This window comes from Bos indicus, chromosome 2, assembly GCF_029378745.1.
Source record: "Bos indicus isolate NIAB-ARS_2022 breed Sahiwal x Tharparkar chromosome 2, NIAB-ARS_B.indTharparkar_mat_pri_1.0, whole genome shotgun sequence".
NCBI lineage: Eukaryota > Metazoa > Chordata > Mammalia > Artiodactyla > Bovidae > Bos > Bos indicus.
The window spans coordinates 27,034,144-27,061,807 of NC_091761.1; the positions used below are offsets into that span (position 1 = coordinate 27,034,144).

General features: G+C 41.5%; 1 protein-coding gene across 1 annotated transcript; it reads right to left on the minus strand.

The window, feature by feature from the left end:
• Window positions 1-1,087: 1,087 nt before the first annotated feature.
• On the minus strand, window positions 1,088-25,052 carry DHRS9 (dehydrogenase/reductase 9). The gene is made up of 5 exons (XM_019971439.2): window positions 24,861-25,052; window positions 7,643-8,014; window positions 6,181-6,439; window positions 4,117-4,280; window positions 1,088-1,706 (listed from the first exon to the last, which is right to left on the minus strand). Exons 2-5 carry the CDS (start codon window positions 7,953-7,955, stop codon window positions 1,483-1,485), a joined length of 960 nt encoding a protein of 319 aa, XP_019826998.1. The 5' UTR covers window positions 7,956-8,014; window positions 24,861-25,052; the 3' UTR covers window positions 1,088-1,482.
• Between the last annotated feature and the right edge of the window lie 2,612 nt (window positions 25,053-27,664).

A 27,664-nucleotide genomic window follows, 5' to 3' on the forward strand; every position in this document is an offset into this window, starting at 1 on the left:
AGGAGGAAACTCCCTCACAGGTAGATGTTTCCAGAAAGGTGAGTAAAAATGAATAGGATTACTGACATCTTCAAAAGAACACGGTTTTAAGCAGCAGATATTAAATATTTTCTTCACAGTAAATTCAGTGTGTGTGTGTGTGTGTGGGCATGCACATGCATGCACAAATATACACACTAGATAATTTCCCCAACTCTTTCACTCTGTGTTATTCTGTGGTTACTCAAGTATGTTAGCTGCTCAGTTGTGCCTGACTCTTTGCGACCCCTTGGACTGTAGCCCGACAGACTCTGTCTATGGGATTCTCCAGGCATGAATACTGGAGAGGGTTGCCATTTCCTTCTCTAGGGGATCTTCCCAACCCAGGGATTGAATCCCAGTCTTCTGCAAAGAGGTAGATTCTTTACCATCTTAGCCACCAGGGAAGCCCATGTTATCCTGCAACAGATATTAAAATTTGACACTTTGGGTTTTTTCGTATAAATATTCAACCAACCTTTGTGAGTGATACTGGGTGCTGGGGTTTGGGGAAGCATCTGTTTGGGCAGTTTCTTTTGGATGGGGTGTGGGTTCAGAGTCAACCCAGCTTAGAACCATGAAATGAGCCAGCAGCAGGCCTGCTCTCACTGTAACTGCTGGTAAAAGAGAGTCTCTGAATTTAGCTCTGTATTTTCATGGGGCTTCAGAGACACCTCACATACTGGCTTTCCCAACCATCTCAGGTGTAAGTTGTATCAAAGAGTCTATGTCTCGTTACATTTACAAGCCTCAGGGTAAACACACAGGTACATTTTTCTTCTTTTGGAATGACAAGTTCCTCTGCTGTTACCATCTGTCCACAGATGGTGGTCCTGGAATCTCCCTACCTACACTTTTACACCTGTTTCTCTTTTTCAGTCCTCTTATTCCTTCTCTCCTTTTCCTTCCCTCCTACTTGCACTTTTACCTAGTATTTTTCTGCTGTCCCTTAGCTTCTTCCAGTCTCACATTGCCCCATTACCCTTTCTTCTCCTGCCCCCACTGAAGCCCACAGAACCGGGTTCCAGTCCTTCAGAATCTTACTTTCAGCAAGATAGCACATCCAATCCCCCTTTAGGAAATTATTTTACTTATCTCTTAATATTTTGATCAGGAACAAATATTTAACATTCAGGAGTCACTCTAAGTGGTATGGATTAGAAGCAGGGGGCAGGCACGGGTGAAAAATCATTTTGGATGGGAAAGCCTGTCCACCTTCCATGCATTATAACCAGCAGGCAAAGACTAAATATTGGGCAGGCGCCATCACTGCCCATCTTCTCAAGAAAAATTTGAGGAGGGACCCTGGAACCTCGAAGGTGATGGTGGCAGCCCGTCTTTTTACCAAAAGGAGTTTGATTCAAATGAGTCCAGTTTGGATTAGGTAAAGAATGAGATTGAGGAGATGTGTTCTAGAAATCAGCCAATTTCGCAGCCTGGGGCAGGTATTTGTCATCAGCTGAGTCATACTGCCCTGGGATTAGCCAGCTCTACTTTCTGTTTCAACAATAAAAAGTCTTGCAAAACTGCTGGCATGTGAGACAGAGGGATCCAGAAAGTTTTGGCATCTTTTCCAGCAGCATAACGGGTTTTAGGGAAGAGACTTGTGAGAGCATGGTCCATGCACTCCACCACCAGGGACAGATCCACGTTCACAAAGGATGCAGTGCCTTTCAATTGTTCTAGGCCTGTAAAAAAAGAGACAGAAGCACATTTACCCCGTGGAAGAAGGGGAATAGGGGAATGTGAAGCTAGGTTGCAAAGGGGAGGATGCAGTGAGGGAATTTATTTTGATTTTGCCATTATAACTCGGTCCGCTTGTGGTGGGTTTTTATCTATTCCTCAGAAAAGGATGCAGCAGTGATTTCTTTAGATTGTTGGCTCTCAGACTTGAGTGAGCAGCAGAATCTCCTAGAGAGCTTGTTCAAAGCCAGAACCCAAGAAGTTAGTAGTTCGTATACCCATGGTGGTAGTAATATAAACACAGCACTTCTTAAAACAAACTTGATATAGGAAATGTGTGTACACATGCTTGTGCATATATGTGTGCACTAATATAGCATGTGCCTCTATAATTCAGTGAATAAAGAGAGACTCATCCACTAAAGCCCTGACTCACAAAGCTAAAGGTGTCCTGGTTCTCAGCAAATGAATTGTGTGAGTAATGAGCTAAGATACCTTTAAAGAGGCAGGGACTGGTGATGGCTTGAAGCATTACTCCTAAGCTCTTAAAACATATCTTAAATTGTGTATCCTCAAGGGAAAATCTATTGTGTTAAATCTTTTGACTTCAGCTCCCAGTAGCCACAAGGTGTCCCAAGAGCCTAATTGAGGTTAGCTCAGAAGTCTTAAGTCTATTTTAAACTCCTACGACTCCAGTCTGGGAAACGAAGCAAAGTGATCTTAAATTTGTGGTCTGCTTTTACTATGAGTCTCGCTGATCTCAAAGTCTTGGCTTGGAGAACTCTAATAAGAGCAACCAGGACAAAATAGGGCTCTAAGCCTTTGGTGATTCTGAGAAAGGACCCCTGACCCAGAGGCCAAGTCAAAAAAATTTGAGATAGAAGTTGAAGATATATTCTCAGGCATCTAGGAAATATCAATTTCAACATCAAATGAGGGATTTTGTTTTCGAACTTAGAGGCTTCGGAGTCGGTGAGAGAGAAACAGAGCCTTTAATGGCAGTGGTTGTAACCTGATATGTGGTGAGGTGTCAGCACCGCGAGGTTTGTCAAACCAGACGTTCTAGTTGACATATGTGTACCTGTATGCATGTGTGTGTGTGAGTGTGTGTGTGTGTGTGTGTGCGTGCTCAGTGGGGTAGTTGCAGAAGTCAGTCATTCTCCCCCAGTAGATGTGACTAGGCTCTTGGCTCCACCTTGAAAACTCCTGGCCTTGAACCTTGCCACAGTTGGCTGTCTTACCGAAGCCCACCGAAGAAGAGGCAGGACCACAGCTGGGGTTAGGGTGACTCCAGGTCAAGTGGAGCGCCTGGCTCAAAGCAGGAGCTTAGTAAGCGTTTGAGGACTAGTGAGTAAATGTTGATAGGGCTGGGAAGTCTGATATGGAGGCAAGAGCCCCAGTACAGGAAGTTCCGGCAGTTCCTCAACGCCTCATTCCCATTGCAGTGCATGGCGGAGAATAGATGGCCAAGTCAGGCCATCTGGGTTCAAATCCAGCTCTTCACTTACTAGCTGTGCCACTTTGGGCAAGTTACATCCCTGTGCCTCTGCTTCTATGAAATCCAGAGGGTTTGTTTGGGCGTTTTAAATGAAAGAGTTTGTGTAAACTTAGAATGGTGACAAGTATAGAGTGAATGTTCACTATGTGTTAGTCATCGTTATCTAACCTTTATGATTATTCCTCCAGCCTTGACTCAGTCTGACTTACCTTATTTCTCCTTCCATCTCCACTGCCATGCATTCCTGCTGCGGAAAGCTTCCACCCAAATATTAATAATTTCTTCCTGTTTAGGTCATATTCAAACCTGACCTTTCCTATAAAGGTTTCTTAACCAGCAGCGCTTTGATTCTGTGTTGAATTTCTCGAGCAGTTAGAGACTGTACTATCTAGCACTCCTTCTAGGCTGTTGGGTTGTGTCTCAGAAATAAAGAATCAAGTTTCTTGCACGTTGTAAATCTCAGTGTTCAGAGTCATCTGGTTACTTTCTGTTGTCAACTAGATTGTAAGTTAGTCAGAGTTTGAGTCTTTGAATGAGTGGTAGGTGGTCACCAAAAAGAGGTGGTTTGTGTAGATGTAATGACCATGGGCTCCAGTCCAGGCATTGCTCTGAGGAGTTGTATAAACTTGGGTAGGACATTTCCCTTTTCCTTTGCTCGCTGCTATAGTTCTTTTGAGGAATAAATGATACAATTCATAAGGCGTTTAGTATGGAACTTACCACTTAGTAAATGCTCAGTAAATGTTTATAAACACGAGCAAGAGATGACACTAATTAACAGGGACTCCTGATCTATATTTGAGATCTCTACTGGTGTATTACCATGGTAATCTTATTTTTTCCTTTCTGTTTGAGTCTCTTTCAAGCTGTCTAGGACAATGAACCCCATAGGATCCTGGGTCCACCCCAAAGCTCACTTTTCTCAATGTAGCTTTCTCCATATTGTTGTTTGATGTCTGGAGACAGATGCTTCCAAATGGCAAGTTTCTTTTCAGCAGTCTTTTCTGGATCTGACAAATTGGTTTTGAACAATCCTGGTTCGATGCAAGCGACATGCACACCAAAAGCTTTCATGTCCCGCCTGTGAAAAGAGCCAGTTGAAGACATTTAATTCAGGCTTATTTGAATAATGTTTGCTTATAAATCCTTTCATGGAATCACAGAGTGGGGTGCACAGGAAAGAGCATCTTATTCTACCATCTCAGTTTGCAGATGAGGAACTGAACTACGGGGTGGATCATCTTCCACATTCCAGACTGGCTACTATGCAGTACGCCTGTGGGACACATCTGAATAGCACAGCAAAGTCTTTGAAAACTGAACAAATATTGCGATCTCAAACCACAGAAGGTTGGTTGGAAGTTGTGACCTGAACACAAGCTGCTCAATTACCTGCTAAAAACAACAACAATAACAACAAAAACCTATCAACATTCTCCCCAGAATTTAATAGGACTCATAGTTTCATGTTGTACCAAATGTTTAGCATATGATACATAAAAGAAGTCAGAAAATCTCAACTCACATGAGAAAAGACAGTGGACAGATACCAAGGCCGAGGCAACACAGATGTTGGAATTATCAAAGTCTTTAAAGTGCTTGTTACAAACATGCTCCAAGAGAGAGACACTCCTGAAGTAATTGGGAATTTAGAAAGCTTTAGAAAAGAAAGAAAAGATAAAGAAGAACAAAGTTAAAACTTTACACTTGAAAAATCCATTAACCAAAATAAAATATTTACTGGCTGGACTCATTAGTAAAATGAAGAAGATGAAGGAAAGTCAATGAATTTGAAGATGGATCACTAGAAATTACCTAATCTGAACAGCAGAGAGAACAATAATTGACAAAGTGAACAGAACCATAGAAATCTGTGGGACAAAATCAAAAGGTTTAATATTTGTGTTAGAATCCCAGAAGGAAGAGAAATAGTGGATTGTAGATAAAAAATGTTCGGAGAAACAATGGCTGAAACCCCCTCAAATATGTGAAAAGGCATAAACCTACAGATTGGAGAAGCCCAGTGAACCTCAGACATCATAAACCCAAAGAAGCTAATGCCTGGGGCACCGCATTGAAGGACTTTGCTAAATTGGTCCTTTCATGGTTTTATGCTCTGGGGTTCTCTGATGACATAGCAAAAAGAGGTGGTCAATGCTTTCCTGTGGTAGCAAAATCTTCACATTAGATTAGCAAGCTTCTGTGTGTGTGTGTGTGTGTGTGTGACTCAGTCTTGTCTGACTCTTTCCCACCCCATGGACTATAGCCCACCAGGCTCCTCTGTCTGTGGGATTCTCCAGGCAAGAATACTAGAGTGGGTTGCCATTCCCTTCTCCAGGGTAGCAAGCTTCTAAGTTTTATTTGGAAATGGAAGCATCAGAGGAAAGCTGACTTTCTTGTCTTTGGGGTAGAGGTGGGACGGTTACCATCCATTCAGCTATAGTGTTTGAAATTTGAGTCTAGAACTTGCAACAAGAGGGGAGAAAATTGCTGCATCGCTAAGTCATTACTTTATCAGATAATTTTCTACTGAGGGTTTAAATAAGATGTCACTGTTGTGTCTGCAACTGACAGTAATACCAACAGAGAGACCTGATTTAGTTCCTCTCTCTGATTCCCTAACTATTAAACAAGCTAATCTGTTGAATACAAATTTGCCACCACTATTCTCATATGCATTAATGCAAAAAGGAGAAAAGACTTTAAAAGATTTAGGTTCAAATCCTATTCTACCACTTGACAGCTGGGTGACCTCAGGGGAGTTATCTCATCTCTCTTAGCTTCAGTGGTATCATTTATATTTTATTTCTCATTTTTTAAATGTTTTTTCCTTATTTTTTGCTTAGAACCCTTGTGCCAAGGGCTGACTTTCAGTATCATAAATTGGGAATAGTTTAAAGCACTAAATAGAGTGTCTGGTATATACATGTTCAATGAATGTTAGTGGTTATTGTTTGCTAAGATGTCCATGTTTGCTTTACCTTAAGCTGTCATTGAAGCCTTCTACTGCATATTTAGATGGCGAATAGCCCCCTCCACCAAATGCAAGCCGACCCCCAATGCTGGAGACATTGATAATTCTCCCTCGAGCCTTTTTGACCAAGGGAAGCATGTTTAACGTGACACTGATGAGTCCAAACAGGTTCACTTCAACAGGTTCTCTGTAGTCCTCAACTGTCAGCCAGTCATTGGGTGCCAGCACACCAAGAATGCCAGCGTTGTTGATCAGACCCCAGAGACCTGGAACAGAGCGGAAGGGAAGGAGGTGTGGTAGAAGGTGATACTTATATAGGCATCCTCGATGGAAATACAGCTCTGCCTTATCTGATGGTGTCATTTTCTCCTTCCAGTCACATTCCTTCCTGCTTTGAATACTTGCAGTTTGGGGAAGTGATAGTACAGTGGGTGAGAGGTTAAACTGAAACGGCTGAAGTTCTGTTACTGGAAGCCACTCTCACAATTTTTCTGTTTCTGCTTCGAATGTCAAACACTATCTGAGTGAGACTTTTTAATCTCAGATGTGAGGAAATTGCTCTATTTTTCCTATCATGCTGGATGGCATAGCCAGAGAATACTTATGAACTGTTTTTATAGACAAAGAACAACATCGATCTATTTCACATTTATTTTTGGTAAAAATCCAGTCATTTACCTGTCTTATTTTATGATGGGAAACACTTAACATTGTTAAAAGTGTTTGGCATTCAAGCATTAAAATATTATTTGGCGCCTTATCAAACCACTGCTTTTGAGGTTCAGAGTCTCAACTATATGATGAAGATGTGATAAAGAAAAATAACATCTGTTTGTTTTTTCCTTTGTGGATTCAAATATCTTCATCCATGAGGATATTTCAAACTTCATTCAGGGAAATAAAATAAAAAGTCTTCTAGTTCGGAATGCGCCTATCTTTGCAGAATCTAATGCAGAATGAGGTCCAATGACTCCCTATTCTACCACAACTACCTAAGACACATTTGCTCAGATCGCCAGACTATTTTCTTCCTTTCCCAGTGACAGTGTGTGAGCTCTGGAACCATTTCGCAGTCGGAAGATGGACCTGGATATTCAGATGGCAATTCAAGGGTTGCCCTCAGAATCTACTGTAGCTTTTAGCCCCAAGTTGTTTGCTGCGTAAGTGGTGAGAGTAGCACTTCACAGAAAAAGATCGGTTAACACCATCATCTCAGTTCTAAATTCACCCATGGGAACGTATGAGAAGATAATGTGGGCTGTGTCTCTCATGCATGTAGAGAGCTTGCAATGTAGAAATATTCAGGGCTATTCTAAACTTTCTCCCATCTTCTCTAGTACACAACTGGTATTTAGGAGACTTTTTTTTTTTTTTTTGGAAAGAGCATTTAAAATCAGACTATTTACTTTCATTTAGCTTTGCTTACTTCTCAACACCCCCTCCATTCCCCTCATTCTCACATCACTCACCTTTCTCCCCAACTTGGTTTTTCACCCACTGGGCAGCCCTCTTGACATTTTCTGGGTCAGTTACATCCAGGAGCACGGTATGAAGCCTCTCTGAAGTTTCTGCCTTTAAAGCTGTTGATCCTGATTCAGTTAGGCAGGCAGCAATTACATGAAATCCTTTCTTATCAAAAGTTCTGGCTGCCAAGTTTCCAAAGCCAGTGTCACACCCAGTGATGAAAATGTACTTATCAGTGATGTTTGCGATCTTTAGCTGTCTTTTATAATTCCACAGAAAACCACAAAGGATCAGAAGGACTAACAGCCAAAAGAGCATTTTTTTCCTGTTGTATGACAAGGACACTTCTTTCTTGAACAATAAAAGAAGATGGCGTCCTGAGTGTTCAAAATTAGAAAGAAAATTCAAATTAGAAGCATTAGGGCATAATAACCCAGAGTGATGAACTTAAGATATCTTAATGCATTTGGATGGATACATAGATGGTTAAAAATGCAATAACTCTTATTTGGTTGGGGAGATGGCCATTTAAGTGTTAAACTACACCTATCATATGTGCATGTGTGTGTGCTCAGTCGTGTCTGACTCTTTGTGACCCCCATGGACTGTATTTCTCCAGGCTCTTCTGTCCATGGGGTTCTCCAGGTGAAAATACTGGAGTGAGTTGCCATTTCCTCCTCCAAAGGATCTTCCTGACTTAGGGATCGAACCTGTGTCTCCTGCATTGCAGGCAGATTCTTTACCACTAAGCCACAAGGGTTTCCCAAGTGGCAGAGAAAGTAACTGGCAAAATTGACAAGGGTCATTGGGTTGATTTAACTTTTTTTCTCTATCTGTATATATGCAAATATTTCTTTGCTTAATAAGGAATATTAACATAAACACAGATAGAATGATACACACACTCGTGCACACAGACACACAACTCTATTTCTACTGTTTTACAAGGAATAGATTGTTTCAGATAAAAAATAATGCAACATATCCTCACTTATTGTGGACGATTTGGACTCTGCTTTCATCTTTTTTTCCTGCCGAAAGATCTATAGCTAAAGAAGGAAAAAATGGGTAATAAAAATAAGTCAAAGGTAAAAGGAAGGTTTGTGCAAACTAGTTGGTTCTTGTGGTATAGCCATGACTATTACTAAAGCCGTCAGGTTTTTAGACTATTGTTACTTAAAAATTTGGTATAGTTTTTCCAAATCTTCCCTCTGTAGGAATTATTGATTTGTTGCAAGTCGATGTCTATGTAGCAAGATTTCCCCTTTTCAAGTAAATAAATACATTTAAAATATGTAATTTTGAGGGGTGGGGTGGTGTAACCAACTCTTGCAAAATTTCATATTTAGACATTTTAAGGAAACTTCATGTTTATACATTCAATTAGTATAGCGTTTTGCTCAAGCCTAGGTCTTGATAAAAAATTGTTGAATAACTAAAAGTTAACTATATTCACCAAATGGATTCTGTAACCTTTGTTGCAATCCAAACTCCCAAGGGAATTATGTGAAAAATGCAAATATTCATGGGGTTCAATGTGCCCTAGAGCTGAGAGTCGGAGAAGGCAATGGCACCCGACTCCAGTACTCTTGCCTGGAAAATCCCATGGACGGAGGAGCCTGGTGGGCTGCCATCTATGGGGTCGCACAGAGTCGGATACAACTGAAGTGACTTAGCAGCAGCAGCAGAGCCGAGAGTGGAAACTCTGTGCTGTAGGGTTTTGCTGCTGGCAGGCAGGCCTAAGGGGAGCAATAGTAAAACAATGGCTTACTTTTGTAAAGCATTCTGCCTTTCACTTTTACATATAAGTCTCATTTGACCCTCTTTGTAGCCTTTTCAGTTAGAGAGGGCTCATTACTTGCCTCATTTTATAGGAGAATTAATATGCCAATTAATAAATGTAAAAGGAAAAATGAAATTAGCAAATTATGATGTGGCAGCTGACAAAGTGACAGCTGTTCCAGGCAATTCTAAACTAGTGGGTGAAATTCCGATGAGAAACGGTAACTATAGAATCTCAAAGAATCTCTGCATAAAGCTCGTACTAATTAAAAAGAGAGCAATAGTAATTTCACAGTGGAGAAATCTGACGGATACCACTTTAACCAAGTGATAAAAATGAACACTACAGAGACGACAAAATGGCGGAGGAGTAGCTGGACATGGAGTACTTCTCTCTTCATGGATGGATCAGGGATATAGCTTCAGATGCAGGGATCTCACAGAGCACCAGCTGAGGGCTGGCAGGAGTGCCTGATCACCGGAAAGGAATATGGATCCACACAAAACTCAGTAAGAGGAAGGAAGGAAGAAAGGGAAAATTAGGAGAGTGAGTAGGACTAGATCTGCACTCAGGGGGAGAAGGAACTGAAGCAGGGGTGAGATTCCCACACTGGAGCAATAGTTTGGGACAGAGAGGAGGCATTTGAGGCTGTTGGAGAGTGAATCAATTGATCTGTGACATTCTGAATGGAGCAGAGAACCACAGCCCTACCTGTCCAGGACAAGGTCCCTCCGTACGTGCAGTCACTGGGAGCTGGACCGTTGGGATTAAAGAGCAATCCTAAAGTGAGGGCTGCTGGTGACTGCTGGAGATGGCCTGAGGGGATGTGAAGGAGGTGATCACCGTGGGAGTGCCCTTGAAGGAAAGCTGGGCAGCCATGGAGGCAGGGCCATACTGCTGAATCATGCGCAGGGGGTGGGGCCACCACTGTAGCCTCTCTCTCTCCCCACAGGCCAGAGCCAGCAGCTGACCAGTAGAGAAAGACCCCAGAGATGGTGGTCCTTGGTGGGCCTGATGCACCAGTTGAGCTCAGTTCAGTCAATTCAGTCACTCAGTCGTGTCCAACTCTTTGCGACCCCATAAACCGCAGCACGCCAGGCCTCACTGTCCGTCACCAACTCCTAGAGTTCACTCAGACTCACGTCCATCGAGTCAGTGATGCCATCCAGCCATCTCATCCTCTGTCTTCCCCTTCTCCTCTTGCCCCCAATCCCTCCCAGCATCAGAGTTTTTTCCAATGGGTCAACTCTTCGCATGAGGTGGCCAAAGTACTGGAGTTTCAGCTTTAGCATCATTCCTTCCAAAGAAATCCCAGGGCTAATCTCCTTCAGAATGGACTGGTTGGATCTCCTTGCAGTCCAAGGGACTCTCAAGAGTCTTCTCCAACACCACAGTTCTAAAGCATCAATTCTTCGTCACTCAGCTTTCTTCACAGTCCAACTCTCATATCCATACATGACCACTGGAAAAACCATAGCCTTGACTAGACGAACTTTTGTTGGCAAAGTAATGTCTCTGCTTTTGAATATGCTATCTAGGTTGGTCATAACTTTCCTTCCAAGGAGTCAGCATCTTTTAATTTCATGGCTGCAGTCACCATCTGCAGTGATTTTGGAGCCCATAAAAATAAAGTCTGACACTGTTTCCACTGTTTCCCCATCTATTTCCCATGAAGTGATGGGACCAGATGCCATGATCTTAGTTTTCTGAATGTTGAGCTTTAAGCCAACTCTTTCACTCTCCTCTTTCACTTTCATCAAGAGGCTTTTTAGTTCCTCTTCACTTTCTGCCATAAGAGTGGTGTCATCTGCATATCTGAGGTTATTGAGATTTTTCCCGGCAATCTTGATTCCAGCTTGTACTTCTTCCAGCCCAGCATTTCTCATGATGTACTCTGCATAGAAGTTAAATAAGCAGGGTGACAATATACAGCCTTGACGTACTCCTTTTCCTATTTGGAAGCAGTCTGTTGTTCCATGTCCAGTTTTAACTGTTGCTTCCTGACCTGCATATAGGTTTCTCAAGAGGCAGGTCAGGTGGTCTGGTATGCCCACCTCTTGAAGAATTTTCCACAGTTTATTGGGATCCACACAGTCAAAGGCTTTGGCATAGTCAATAAAGCAGAAATAGATGTTTTTCTGGAACTCTCTTGCTTTTTTGATGATCCAGCGGATGTTGGTAATTTGGTCTCTGGTTCCTCTGCCTTTTCTAAAACCAGCTTGAACATCTGGAAGTCCACGGTTCACGTATTGCTGAAGCCTGGCTTGGAGAATTTTGACCATTACTTTACTAGCGTGTGAGATGAGTGCAATTGTGAGGTAGTTTGAGCATTCCTTGGCATTGCCTTTCTTTGGGATTGGAATGAAAACTGACATTTTCCAGTCCTGTGGCCACTGCTGAGTTTTCGAAATTTGCTGGCATATATTTCACAGCATCATGTTTCAGGATTTGAAATAGCTCCACTGGAATTCCATCACCTCCACTAGCTTTGTTCATAGTGATGCTTTCTAAGGCCCACTTGACTTCACATTCCAGGATGTCTGGCTCTAGGTGAGTGATCATACCATCGTGATTATCTTGGTCATGAAGATCTTTTTTGTACAGTTCTTCTATGTATTCCTGCCACCTCTTCTTAATATCTTCTGCTTCTGTTAGGTCCATACCATTTCTGTCCTTTATCAAACCCATCTTTGCACCAGCAACAGAGAAAGATCACAGCCAGGAGGGCCCTTTGAGCACCTGCTTCACCAAGCAACAATGAAGGACCAACTAGGGAAGTCCTTTGAATGCCAGCTTCCAGAGGCTAGAAAAATACTCTATGTTCGTGCTAAGTTGCTTCAGTTATGTCCAACTCTGTGCGACCCTGTGAACGGCAACCTGCCAACCTCCTCTGTCCATGGGATTCTCCAAGCAAAAATATTGGAATGGGTTCCCATACCCTCCCCCAGGGGGCTCTTCCCAGCCCAAGAAACAAACCCGTGTCTCTTATGTCTCCTGCATTAGCAGGTGGGTTCTTTATCACTAGCACCACCTGGGAAGCCCCTGAAAAAGAGTCTAATAGCACTTTATCACCTATGCCCATGGCCACCGGGTTCCCTACACTTTTGGCCCCACCAGGTTCCCTACACTCTGAGCAGCCATGCCTCCTCCATGCCCAGTCCTCACTGGTGCAGAGCTGCCAGAGGCTAGAAAGAAAAAGGCTTAATAGTGCCGTATCTCCTGCTCCTGTGGCCACCACCTCCCCCATGCATGGTGCTGCCAGGGTCCCCACAATTCAAGCAGCTGTGACACCTCCACTCTTGGTCCTCACTGGGCAGACCCAAGTCCTCCAGGGCAGCCTCAGGAGTGAACTCCCATGGATAACCTGCATGGAGTGCTGGGGATGAAACCACAATTGACTTCCAGGGGCAGAATGGCTAAGGAAGAGGATTGGAAATCTTTCCACCAGCTGTACAAGCTGCAGATTAAATCCACACAACCAACTAGGTACTCTGTGCCTATGAAATATATAAAAGGACAATGAGTGTTCACATAAAAGCAAAAAACCCTAGCTCTGGCAACAGTGGAGGTAAGTATACACAGGAGTAGAGGCAGATAGGTCCAAAGAACAGTCCAGTATAGGAGGGCTTCCTAGGAGGTGGAGGTAGAGTTACTACTCTCTATATACAATTTTTTTCCCTTTTTTCCCCCTTTCCCCTCTTTTTCCCTTTCCCCCCCTTTCCCCCTTTTTTATCCTTTTAATCTTTTCCCCCTTTTTTCTTTTTCATATATTTCTCATTTTCTTCCTTTTTTTTTTTCACTCTCTTTTTTCTCTCTTCCTTTTGTAAATGTGTGAGTTTCTTTGGGTGCTCTTAGCAACTGAGTGTTGTTTTCACCATTAGTCTTGAGGTTTTGTCTTCTGTGCTGTGATGCCTGTGAAGTCTTGGTGCTACAGTAAGGGAAGGAACCAATAGCAGACTATTGGAGGCAGAAAAATGGATAAGTGATCTGGAAGACAGAATGGTGGAAAGAACTGAAGCAGAGCAGAATAAAGAAAAAAAAATAGAAAGAAATGAGGACAGTCTCAGAGACCTCTGGAACAACATTAAGCACACTAACATATGAATTATAAGGATCCTAGAAGAAGAGGGGGGAAAAAGGCATGAGAAAATATTTGAGGAGATAATAGTCAAAAACTTCCCTAACTTGGGAAAGGAAATAACCATCCAAATCCAGGAAGCCCACAGTCCAATACAGGATAAACCCAAGGAGAAATACACCAAGACACATATTAATCAAGTGAATGAAAGTTAAACAGAAAGAACAAATATTAAAAGCAGCAAGGGAAAAGCAGCAAATAACACACAAGGGGATTCCCATAAGGCTAACAGCTAATCTTTCAACAGAAACTCTGGCCAGAAGGGAGTGACAAGGTATACTTAAAGTGATGAAAGAAACAAAATTACAACAAAGATTGCTCTATCTAGCAAGGATCTCATTCAGATTCAAAGGAGAACTCAAAAGCTTTACGGATCAGCAAAAAAAAAAAAAAAAAGATAAGAGAATTCAGCGTCACCAAACCAGCTTCACAACAAATGCTAAAGAAACTTCTCTAGGTTGGAAACACAAGAGAAAGAAAAGGCCTACAAAAACAAACCCAAAAGAATAAAGTAAATAGTAATAGGATCATTAGTTAATTAGTGTTAGTCGCTCAGTCGTGTCCAACTCTTTGTGACCCCATGAACTGTAGCCCACCAGGCTCCTCTGTCCATGGAATTCCCCAGGCAAGAATATTGGAGTGGATAGCCATTTCCTTCTCCAGGCGATCTTCCTGACCCAGGGATTGAATCTAGGTCTCCTGAATTGCAGGCAGATTCTTTACTGTCTGAGCCACCAGAGAAGCCCCATACGTAGCATATATATCAATAATTATGTTAAGTGTAAATTGACTAAATGCTCCAATTAAAAGATACAATGGATACAAAAACAAGACCCTTCTCTATACTGTCTACAAGAGACCCACCTCAGACCTAGGGACACACAAAGTGAGGGGCTGGAAAAAGATATTCCATGCAAATGGAAATCAAAAGAAAGCAGGAGTAGCAATAGTCATATCAGATAAAATAGACTTTAAAATAAAGACTGTTATAAGAGACAAGGAAGGACACTACATGATGATCCAGGAATCAATCCAAGAAGAAGATATAAAGTTATAAATATATATGCATCCAACATAGGAGCACCTCAATACTAAGGCAAATGCTAACAACAGGGAGATCCAACCAGTCCATTCTAAAGGAGATCAGCCCTGGGATTTCTTTGGAGGGAATGATGCTAAAGCTGAAGCTCCAGTACTTTGGCCACCTCATGCGAAGAGGTGAAAAGACTCTTTGGAAAAGACTCTGATGCTGGGAGGGATTGGGGGCAGGAGGAGAAGGGGACGACAGAGGATGAGATGGCTGGATGGCATCACTGACTTGATGGACGTGAGTCTGAGTGAACTCCGGGAGTTGGTGATGGACAGGGAGGCCTGGCGTGCTGCGATTCATGGGGCCGCGAAGAGTAGGACACGACTGAGCGACTGAACTGAACTGAACTGATTAAAGGGGAAATTGACAGTAACACAATAATAGTGCAGGACTTTAATACCCCATTAATACCAATAGACAGAGATCTACCAGACAGAAAATTAACAAGAAAATACAAGCCTTAAATGATACATTATATCAGTTGGACCTAACTGATATTTATAGGGCTTTTATCCAAAAACAGCAGCTTTCACTTTTTCTCAAGTGCACATGGAATTTTCTCCAGGATAGATCACATTTTGGGTCACAGATCAAGCCTTGGTAAATTTTAAAAAATTGAAATCATTTCAAGCATCTTTTCCAACCACAACACTATAAGACTAGATATCAGCTACAGGAAAAAACACTACCAAGAACACAAACACGTGGAGGCTGAACAGTACACTTCTGAATAACCAACATATTACTGAAGAAGTCAAGAAAGAAGTCCAGATATACTTAGAAACAAATGACAATGAAAACACAACTCAAAACCTACGGGAGGCACTAAAAGTAGTTCTAAGTGGGAAGCTTATACCAATACAAACCTCCCTTAAGAATCAAGAAAAACATTGAATAAACAACCTAACCTTACACCTAAAGCAACTAGAAAAAGAAGAACAAAAACCCCTAAAGTTTGTATAAAGGAAGAAATCATAAAGATCAGAGCTGAAATAAATGAAGGAGACAATAGCAACTTTTGATCCTGCACCAAAAAAATCATTTTTTCTTTTGTCAAAAAGAACATTTTTAGGTTGACAAATGAAATTTGAGTAAGCTCTGTAGATCGGATAAACAATAAATATTACATGAATATCAAATTCTCAGTTTTGATCACTTCTATGATTATGTAGAAAATGTCCTACTTTTTAGGAAATACACATGGAAGTATTTAAGGATTAAGTAGCACCATGTCTCCAACTTACTCTTAAACGGTTTAGGAAATAATAAAAATATGTATATAAACAAACATTAAGAATATGTACATTCTCTAAAGAGAGAATAAGAATGTAAATGTGGTACAGTGTCAATATCTGGGGATTCTGGGTTGTGCTATTCTTTCAACTTTTCCATAAGTTTGAAATTAATTCAAACCAAAAAGTTCAAAATTTGGCAAAGGAAAATGATTTTTTTTTTAATGAGAAAAGTGTTCATTTGACTGCTTTGAGTTCACGCACAGGATAGATGAGAAGTTTCATATACAGAACTTCAGAGTCTAGTGACCTTGGACACCAAGTTTTCTGCCTTCTTCTCTTTGGGAAATTCACCTTCATAACCACTGGAGGAAAGCAAAAACTCAGACCAAATCAGTCAGACTCCCTCTCCCTCCTCATCTTATCCATCTCCCCCCTCAACTTCCTCCTTCCCTAGCCAAACCAGTTTTTCCCGGGTGACAAGCAAACGGAGAGGAGGTTTTAGTTGTTAGGGATGGGCTCACTTTAAAATGTGTTGCCCTCATTAGTTACTCCTTTGGGCTGAGGGTTATTTCAGATGCTGGTGTCCCAGCCTGCAGCCTGAATCCAAGGACTGCCAGCCTTGACCTAGAGCTTTGCATAGTCTGTCGTTTCCCCAAAGATTGTCATCCAAAAACACTGCTTCTTCTTCAGTCCCTAAGGTTCACATACCTCTAGGTCATTGGACCAAGTCAGCCACAAACCAACACATACCTTTGTCCTCTAATTTTAGCCAAGATGCTACCTTTGAGTAATAACCCTTGGTCAGTCAGAGTTGCTGAGAACATGACCTGTACACAGAAGCTGATTGATGGTTGATTGGTTCATTGACCACTGGGAAGTAAATGAGTAACAGCAACTCACAGGGCTGCACCAGCCTTATTCTGCCAGCTGTGGTCACCTCCATATGGGTCCTTGGTGCCAGCAATTGAGTCAGGGCGTTGACTTTGGTAGCTTGGGTTGTTGGCTTCTCTGTGTGTTTTCCAATTTATCTCACAGCATTTATTGGACATTGTATTTCCAATTTATCTCCCTGCTTAGTAGGGGTACAAATCTCTCAGCAAGAAGTGCCTAGGTCTGTCAGGGTCCCTCTAGCACCCAGGGACTGTGAGCTTATTGATTCATCAAGGCCAAGAACGGAGTAAGAGAAAGCAGATCTTCAGCCCCTAAAGCTCAATGCATGAGGTAGGGTGCAATTCTGAGCGTATGTCCTCTGAACAGGTCATGGAGTGTTTTCTTCAGCCAAAATCAACACTAGCCAATTTGCCAGTAAAAATTTAGAAAGCAAGGACCAAAGTCACACACACACACACACACACACACACACACACACAAGAGACATTAAATCAGGGTTTAGGAGCTGAGGCCTTGGAATCAGGCAGATCAAGTTTCAGGTTCAGTTCCTCTACCATCAGAGGGCCTTTGGGTCAATTGTCATATTATCTTCATTTCCATTTTTCTGTCTGTAAAATAGAGATAACTTCTACCTTGAAGAGTGTTGTTATTTAGTCACTAAGTCGTATCCAACTCCTTGTGACTGTATGGACTATAGCCCGCCAGGCTCTTCTGTCCATGGGATTCTCCAGGCAAGAATACTGAAGTGGGTTGCCATTTCCTCCTCCAGGGGATCTTCCAGACCTAAGAACTGAACTCCTGTCTCCTGCATATCCTGCACTGGCAGAGAGATTCTTTACCACTGAGCCACCGGGGAAGCCCACCTTGAAGAGTACCTGGTGAAATAAAATGACTAGAGGCCTGACACACAGGAAGACCCTTGTCATGTGGCAGGACTGGCCGCTGTATGCATTGCTCATGTCTTAGCATGGGGTTCTCAGGCTCAGTATTTTTGCAGTTTTGGTCAGATAATTCTTTATTGTGGGGGGTCTCTGCTGTGTATTACAGGATGTTTAGCACCACCCTGGCCTCTGCCACTTAGATGCCAGTAGTCTTCCCCAGTTGTGACAACCAAAAATGTCTCCAGACATTGCCAGATATTCCCCTAGGAATAAAATTCTTCCCAGTAGAGAACTGCTGGTCTAGTGTTTCCTTGTCTTGGAGGTCCAGAATGGTACAGCATTCAAAACTGCTGAAAACTACTGAAAACCCAGACTGGAAATTCAGTCTTTGTTTCCTTAGTAGTGACATATTGACGAAAGTTTATATTTTTTATGGTCTTACCAGAAAATTTTTATTATTTATAAATACTGGATGGCATCATCAGCTCAATGGACATGAGGCTGAGCAAACTCCTGGAGACAGTGAAGGACAGTGAAACCTGGAGTGCTACAGTCCATCTGGTCGCGAAGAGATAGACATGACTTAGCGACTGAACAACAATAAATTCATAGCCTGCTGCAGTAAGCATTAATAGCTATGATTTTAAAAAGTTTCCTAGGAACTCGTGTATTTGAGTCCACGTGATACAACTGGAAATTTTATGCATCGCACCACAGGGATCTCACATGCTGCAACTAAGAGCCGAGGCAGCCAAATAAATAAAATAAATGAATATACATATTTTGAAAATTGCCTTTTTGTCATCAGGAGGATAGGAGGCAGTGAGCAAAGCCAAATTTATGTATGCTACCATTTGTGAATTTAGAAATTACCAAATGAGCACTCACAGCATTTATGAGGCCTAAATGCTAGCTGAGCCTTTTGAGTTTGGACCACTATGAACTCCTCTGGGGTGCCCTTCAGATGAGTACCACTGACTACAGAATTCAAAGAATGCTCTGAGAAAGCCATGGTCCTTGGGATTCTCAGTTGATCAAGTCAGGTAGGAATGATAGTAACTCTATGATCTATTGAGTGGCTCAGCTGGTAACGAATCTGCCTGCAGTGCAGGAGACCTGGGTTTGATCCCTGGATTGGGAAGATCCCTGGAGAAGGGAAAGGCTACCTACTCCTGTATTTGGCCTGGAGAATTCCATGGACTATATAGTCCATGAGGTAGCAAAGAGTCAGATACGACTGAGTGACTTTCACTTCACTTCACCATAGTCTAGGACCTCTGCTAAGATCTAGAAATATTTATCTCTTTCAAACCTTACAGTAAAATTATCTCTATTTTATGGATGAGGAAACAAATTCAGAAATGCATGTTAATGGGCGCAAGATAGAACTGTGTTGTTTCAGGCCACTCAATCCCAGCATCCATCCTTTAATTGTCTGCTCCACTGTTAAGGGGACTCCCACTCAACTCTGGGAGTCTGGACTGTGTGTACACTTCTCTACACCACCATGCCTAATGATACTTGATTTTAAGTAAATACACGTAGAAGGAAAGAAGAAAGAAAGAGAAGAAAGTTTCCACTCGAACACCAGGCATCTAGCAATAACTGGATTGGTTTTTGAGCCCTTTGATTCATCAGGGCATCTTCCTCTCCTCCTCCTTGTCATCAGATAGTCACACTTCCAATTTAGATAACTTTGAACATTATTGAAAAATATTCCTATAAAATTTATCTCATCAAATTATCAAAATACTTCTGTGAGCTAAGTAGGGTTGGTGTCAGACATAAGATCATTTGCCAGAGAGTGGCTAGAACTAAAAATTTCATCTCTGAGCTCCTAAGCTGTGTTAAAAAAAAAAAAAAAAAGACAGAGAGAGAAAGAAAAGTAGAACTAGAAAGAGATGAACACATTATCAATCAATAGGAAAATTAAAATATATTATCAAAATTCTCCATGACACCACAAAGACTCAAAAGGAATCAAAAAAGGAGAACTAGGTTTCTCTTTGATCTGTATTTGAAGGGCTGAAGAGTAACTGCTTGTCTGCGGCTATTGGAAAATATTACAACTCAATTGCTGTCCTTGTCTACTTCTGCTTCTTTTAATTTTCTCTTCCTGGTTAAAATATCTAAAATAAGATCCTTTGATTTCACTTCTCTTATTCATCTTCCTCCGCCCTTTAAAAATAAACGAGAGATTCTTAAAAAAAAAAATAAGATAAAAATAATGTCTCCATCTTTCAGAGTCACTGTGAGGTATACTTTTTATTAGAGAGGTAGAGTTCTTTGTAGTTACTTCCTCCCAAACAATTTGGTTTTATTTCCACAAAACTTCACAAAGAGAAAGCAATACTGAATCTAGTCGATCACACTGACTGTTAGGGTATTCGTTGAATCTTTATTTTTATTTTTTTCAATTTGCTGCAAGTGTGACCTGAGGTGAATTAACAACTAAGTTTTTTAAAATCAAAATACATCAAATAGAGAACATTTATCAAAAAGCTTTCTAAAATATTTTCTTTCTGAGTTTCTCTTGCACAAGCTTTCTTAAAAGTTGACAGCAGTCTGACTGGACATGTATGTCCCTTGTCCATTTAAATCTTGTAAACCTGGGACTTCTCTGGTAGTCCAGTGCTTAGGAGTCTACCTTGCAGTGCAGGAGACGTGGGTTCAATTCCTGGTCATGGAACTAAGATCCCACATACTGCAGAGCAATTAAGCCCATGTGGTCAACCATTGAGCCCACACACCACAACCAGTCAATAGGAAAATGAAAATCAATTCAGTTCAGTTGCTCAGTCGTGTCCGACTCTTTTCGACCCCATAAATCGCAGCATGCCAGGCCTCCCTGTCCATCACCAACTCCCAGAGTTCACACAAACTTACGTCCTTTGAGTCGGTGATGCCATCCAGCCATCTCATCCTCTGTCATCCCCTTTTCCTCCTGCCCCCAATCCCTCCCAGCATCAGAGTTTTTTCCAATGAGTCAACTCTTCACATGAGGTGGCCAAAGTACTGGAGTTTCAGCTTTAGCATCATTCCTTCCAATGAACACCCAGTGCTGATCTCCTTCAGAATGGACTAGTTGGATCTCCTTGCAGTCCAAGGGACTCTCAAGAGTCTTCTCCAGCACCACAGTTCAAAAGCATCAATTCTTCGGCGCTCAGCCTTCTTCACAGTCCAACTCTCACATCCATACATGACCACTAGAAAAAACATAGCCTTGACTAGATGGACCTTTGTTGGCAAAGTAATGTCTCTGCTTTTGAATATGCTATCTAGATTGGTCATAACTTTCCTTCCAAGGAGTAAACGTCTTTTAATTTCATGGCTGCAGTCACATTTGCAGTGATTTTGGAGCCCTCAAAAATAAAGTCTGACACTGTTTCCACTGTTTCCCCATCTATTTGCCATGAAGTGATGGGACCAGATGCCATGATCTTAGTTTTCTGAATGTTGAGCTTTAAGCCAACTTTTTCACTCTCCTCTTTCACTTTCATCAAGAGGCTTTTTAGTTCCTCTTCATTTTCTGCCGTAAGGGTGGTGTCATCTGCATATCTGAGGTTATTGATACTTCTCCCAGCAATCTTGATCCCTTATGATTATACAGTGGAAGTGAAGAATAGATTTAAGGGACCAGATCTGATAGATAGAGTGCCTGATGAACTATGGAATGAGATTCGTGACATTGTACGGGAGACAGGGATCAAGACCAATCCCATGGAAAAGAAATGCGAAAAAAAGCAAAATGGCTGTCTGGGGAGGCCTTACAAATAGCTGTGAAGAGAAGCGAAAAGCAAAGGAGAAAAGGAAAGATATAAGCATCTGAATGCAGAGTTCCAAAGACTAGCAAGAAGAGATAAGAAAGCCTTCTTCAGCAATCAATGCAAAGAAATAGAGGAACACAACAGAATGGGAAAGACTAGAGATCTCTTCAAGAAAATTAGAGATACCAAGGGAACATTTCATGCAAAGATGAGCTCGATAAAGGACAGAAATGGTATGGACCTAACAGAAGCAGAAGACATTAAGAAGAGGTGGCAGGAAAACACAGAAGAACTGTACAAAAAAGATCTTCATGACCAAGATAATCACGATGGTATGAAGACTCATCCAGAGACAGACATCCTGGAATGTGAAGTCAAATGGGCCTTAGAAAGCATCACTATGAACAAAGCTAGTGGAGGTGATGGAATTCCAGTTGAGGTATTTCAAATCCTGAAAGATGATGCTGTGGAAGTGCTGCACTCAATATGCCAGCAAATTTCGAAAACTCAGCAGTGGCCACAGGACTGAAAAAGGTCAGTTTTCATTCCAATCCCAAAGAAAGACAATGCCAAGGAATGCTCAAACTACCACACAATTGCACTCATCTCACATGCTAGTAAAGTAATGCTCAAAATTCTCCAAGCCAGGCTTCAGCAATACGTGAACCGTGGACTTCCAGATGTTCAAGCTGGTTTTAGAAAAGGCAGAGGAACCAGAGACCAAATTGCCAACATCCGCTGGATCATGGAAAAATCAAGAGAGTTCCAGAAAAACATCTATTTCTGCTTTATTGACTATGCCAAAGCCTTTGACTGTGTGGATCCCAATAAACTGTGGAAAATTCTGAAAGAGATGGGACTACCAGACCACCTGACCTGCCTCTTGAGAAACCTATATGCAGCTCAGGAAGCAACAGTTAGAACTGGACATGGAACAACAGACTGTTTCCAAATAGGAAAAGGAGTACGTCAAGGCCGTATACTGTCACCCTGTTTATTTAACTTCTGTGTAGAGTACCTCATGAGAAACGCTGGGCTGGAAGAAGCACAAGCTGGAATTAAGATTGCCGGGAGAAATATCAATAACTTCAGATATGCAATGGAGAAGGCAATGGCACCCCACTCCAGTACTCTTGCCTGGAAAATCCCATGGACGGAGGAGCCTGGTAGGCTGCAGTCCATGGGGGCGCTAGGAGTCGAACACGACTGAGCGACTTCACTTTCACTTTTCACTTTCATGCATTGGAGAAGGAAATGGCAACCCACTCCAGTGTTCTTGCCTGGAGAATCCCAGGGACAGGGGAGCCTGGTGGACTGCCGTCTATGGGGTCGCACAGAGTTGGACATGACTGAAGCGACTTAGCAGCAGCAGCAGCAGCAGATATGCAAAATGAAAATATGTTATCAAAATTCTCCACCACGCCACAAAGACACAAAGGAAATTTAAAAAGGAGAACTAGTTTTCTCTTTTATCTGCACACAAAGTCCAAACCCCACAACGAAAGACCCTGCATGATGCAACCATATGACTAATGAAAGATATTTTTTGTGAAGAAAATCTTCATGTTGGGCACCCAGAAATCTAAAAAAATTTTAAATGGAGCCAAGAGATCTTACCTAAAATAGTCTTACATGAGCGTCAGATTAAAATAATAATAATGATTATGGTCCCCCGATGAGATCGTTGATGTGATATTCATCCTTGTAAGTTCCCTCAGACAGTGTAATGAAGAAGCTCCTCCATTAGTTACGTTCCCCTTGAATCCTGCTTCCTGCAGGAGGAAGGTGCCCTCAGGACCCAGTGTGCCTTGTAGAATGGGACACAAGTGTGTGTGTGGGGGGTGCCTCTTTTGTAGGCTCATTCAGTCTCCTGGCTGAGCCTGGAGGTGTGCCAGCCCACTCTTTTGTAGGGAAGACCTGATGAGTTTATGTTTTGCATTTTTAGTTCTAAAGAAAAAACCTATCTCCGATTTTCTTTTGACTTCTTTCAAAACTTTTAAATTATAATTCATCAAACCATCTGTAATAATACTTAATATTCTCAGTCTCTTACAGGTTTATTATTTTGCCAATATGCTTTCTGATATTATTGGCAGGTTAAGAATTATTGCTAAAGCCATGGTTACCTTATTTATGTTGCTGAGTAAGCATTGCTAACTGGAAGACATGATATATTAGATGTTATTATAGCTTACAGTTATGCAAGTCTTCAAGGAAGCTTGCAATATCGAGAGAATGTTATGTAGAGTTGCAGAAAGTGTGTTCAAATCTTCAATATATTTCTTTTCATCTCAGTTATCTTTGAGCAGTTTTTAATGGCAATACCTTGAGAAAGTGACATTCATTGTAAGAGTTTTAAATCCAGTTCCCATTATTTTCCATTTGATATATGAAATAATAAATTTTCCTTGAATTCAGATATTGAACCTTGTTTTAAAAATTTGGCATGCTTTTCAAATATCACAAATAAAGCAAAGATGATACAACATTTGATTTTCATTTTATGCAGCATCTAGCCAAGGATATTTTTAGGGCACCTACTAAGCTAAATAAAGCACAGTCCTTACCCTGGAACTAATAGTATAGCAGGACATTTCAGAACTATTCGTTCAAACTTAAATTGAATTTTAATTTAAAAATGTGTTTTTTTAAAAAACTTTTCCCCCAACTGCTAAAAATTGATCCATTGAGAAAGACCACACCACCACTTGGGTCATAAAGCCTTTAACAAGAATTGCCCTTGAAGCCACTAAACTGACTTTCTCCCTCTGTTATTTGTATGTTGGACGTTTCAGGCAAAATTCCAACCCTTGAATCATAAAACAGAATGAATATCTGAAGCAGACTTATTGTCATCCCAGTGTCCAGGAATCAAATGTGCATTGAGGAATATCCCTGCTTTCTCCTGGACTAAACAGCATCTTTCTCACTCAGCTTAGTGTGTGTGTATATGTTTGCCTAAATTGCCCTCTGAAGTATTGGTAAAGCAGGTAGACAAACAGACCTGACCTGCAGTTGGTAGCAAATCTGTTGTTCCAACTAGGAACTCAGCTGAGATTCCCACTCTTTTTAGAGCTCTTCCCCACTCCAGTTTCCAATTAATTATAAGATTCATAGATGGTGTCAAATAGGTACAGAGAGATGAACTAGAGGTAAATCTAATTGTAACTCTAGGGTGACAAAGAACATTCAAAGAGAAACCTGGGGAAGGAAGTTCAAGGCAAGGTTTCTGGTGGCATTGAGCTTTTTTCTGTGATGAGGTGGACCCAGTGGCCATCACAGCCTTCTAACATATCATTAAAAAAAAAAAAATAGCAACTGCTGACCACAGCATGAAAGACAACTTGATTTATTATGTAAGAGTGAGGAAAAGCAAGACAATTTGAAGACTGACATAAGAAATGAAGGAATAAGTGACAGAACTCCATCAACGGTTACCTTAGTTAAGATGAACTGGGACACAGAAGCTGTTGTGACCTTGCTGGGCTGCTTGTAATCTGCCTGATCTGGTCGCTGTGCTGGGGGAAGGAAGGATTGTGTCACCCTGACCTCGCAGATCCTCTTAAGGTAGAGATGCCTGGGCTTCCGTCAAGCTCAAAGTGCTTAAGTGTGTGAGGAGTCCGCAGGTTCCCTCCTCACTCTGTGAGTCACTGTGACTCGAGCTGATGACTAAATTTGTCTTCTTCAGATGGAGGAAGCCAAGAAGCTCTGGGTCATGTGTTTCCAAAGGAATCTGCAGTATCTTTAGCAAATAAAATGTAGTAACTTTTAGAAGGGACTTAAAAATGATCAATGACACCTTTTTCATTGTAAGTACTGAAATAATTAACATGGAGACATTTTGTAAATTGCCTGATACATTGTTTTAATTATTTAACTTTTGAATTATGATTATTGTTCATGATCTCTAGTTATTTTTTTCATCCTGTTAATAGTACTCCTTCCTTTCTAAGAGAATATGTAGGGGAAATCAGTCCTTGATGGTTCTTTTTACCACCTAAAAAAAAAAAACAAAAAACTGGTAAGCAAGGAGATCAAAACTAGTGTAATGAGAGAGTGGACTTATAAGTCTTAATTTGTATTTTAAGGTACGACAAAGAGATACTGACCCTGGTGGCTCAGATGGTAAAATGTCTGCCTACAATGTGGGAGACCTGAGTTCAATCCCTGGGTCAGGAAGATCCCCTGGAGAAGGAAATGGCAACCCACTCCAGTACTCTTGCCTGGAAAATCCCATGGATGGAGGACTGAGTGACTTCACTTTCACTTTCAAGGAGATACCGAACAGTCTTTAGTACTGAGACCACTGGGCATGGGAAAGGATGCCCCCTTCTTTCCCAGCATTGGTCTATTTTAGAAATGATCAAAACTGACCTGGCATATCCTGAAATGCAGTGGGAAGTGCTGAGGCTGCAGGTGCTAACAGGTACCACCACCTCCTCTCCCCTGCCCCTCAAGCTGACCACCTATATCTTAGGCACACAGGCTGGTACAAATGCCTCTGATTGTTTAGTTTCAGTCCCTTTACATACTAATTTATCGCTACATGTCTCTGATTTCCCAAGCTTCTGTGTTCCTTCTTTGAAAAGGGCAGTTTCTTGTGATTGGGCTGGGTGGATGAATGAACTTACCTGTCTAGGTAGGGTCTAGACAACTGCTATCACTCTTCAGATTACACAGGGACCTTTTTTATGCAAATGAACAAAACATTAAGACTGAAATTTACTTAGCTAAAGGTTTGCCATCACTTCATGGCAAATAGATGGGGAAACAACGGAAACAGTGAGAGACTATTTTGAGGGGCTCCAAAATCACTGCAGATGGTGACTGCAGCCATGAAATTAAAAGACGCTTGCTCCTTGGAAGAAAAGCTATGACCACCTAGACAGCATATTCAAAAGCAGAGACATGACTTTGCCAACAAAGGTCCGTCTAGTCAAAGCTATGGTTTTTCCAGTGGTCATGTATGGATGTGAGAGTTGGACTCATAAAGAAAGCTGAGCGCTGAAAAATTGATGCTTTTGAACTGTGGTGTTGGAGAAGACTCTTCAGAGTCCTTTGGACTACAAGGAGATCCAACCAGTCAATCTTAAAGAAAATCAGTCCTGAATATTCATTGGAAGACTGATGCTGAAGCTGAAACTCTAGCACTTTGGCCACCTGATGCGAAGAGCTGACTCATTGGAAAAGACCTTGATATTGGGAAAGATTGAGGGCAGAAGGAGAAGGGGATGACAGAGGATAAGATGGTTGGATGGCATCACCAACACAATGGACATGAGTTTGAATAAGGCCAGGAGTTGGTGACGGACAGGGAAGCCTGGCATGCTGCAGTCCATGGGGTCACAAAGAGTTGGACACAACTGAGTGGCTGAACCGAACTGAAAGGTTTAGAGTGTCCAAAATGTCCAAATATAGTTCTTCCCCTTTGACATTTCATAAGTCAGAGTAGGCCTTAAATTGAAAATTTTTTGAGAGATAGTACATTGACTTACCTCCACATGAAGAAAGATACAACCAGTTAACATCTGACCCTTGATGCAAGCAAGTTACTGTTACTGAGAGGTGGAGACAGCCATAGGCACTTGGGTGGTAATGAGGTAGAGACTCAAGAAGGACCAAGAAAACACTATAACAATAGTAGGTTTTACTGACTCAGTCATCTTGTTTAGTGCTGCCCCATTTTAAAAACTTCCCAAATAGACTTTTAAAACAATCAGATGTTTTGACTGATTTGCACGTTATGAAGCAGAATTCTGGACATGTGTCTGGTTTCCCCAATTCCAGTGGACCCAATTTAGGAGTTCGGCTTCTGTAGCACTGGCACCAGGGTTGGAACACTTGCTTCCTTTGTCAAATGATCCTATTTAGGTCTTCAGTTAAAGGAATCACTTATTAGCAGTGCGTTATCTGGACTGGCAACATGTCTGCATCAAGTTCACTTAAGCGCTAAACTTTCTTTCATTCTCATTCCTTAATAAGGCTATGAAGGTGTTTCTTTGTTCAGAAATCTCCTTATGTTAGATTTCTGGTCATCAAAGGTGATATAAAAAAATCCAGAATCAAATTGCCATTCTATTTTCTTTCCAATTCCCTTTTAAAACAGAAGATTGCACTGTGAACTTCATTCAAGTGTAAATGTCAATGTTGATAATTGGGATGTAATCATATGGGGGTAAGAGTTGACTCATTGGAAAAGACCCTGATGCTGGGAGGGATTGGGGGCAGGAGGACAAGGGGAC

Excerpts from the sequence above, each read along its gene's own strand:
- DHRS9 (XM_019971439.2), bottom strand. The coding sequence starts at position 7,955 with ATGCTCTTTTGGCTGTTAGTCCTTCTGATCCTTTGTGGTTTTCTGTGG. Across the intron at positions 6,440-7,642 it reads AAACCAAGTTGGGGAGAAAG|GTCTCTGGGGTCTGATCAAC; the intron begins GTGAGTGATGTG and ends GCTCTGTTCCAG. Across the intron at positions 4,281-6,180 it reads GGCTTCAATGACAGCTTAAG|GCGGGACATGAAAGCTTTTG; the intron begins GTAAAGCAAACA and ends CTCTTTTCACAG.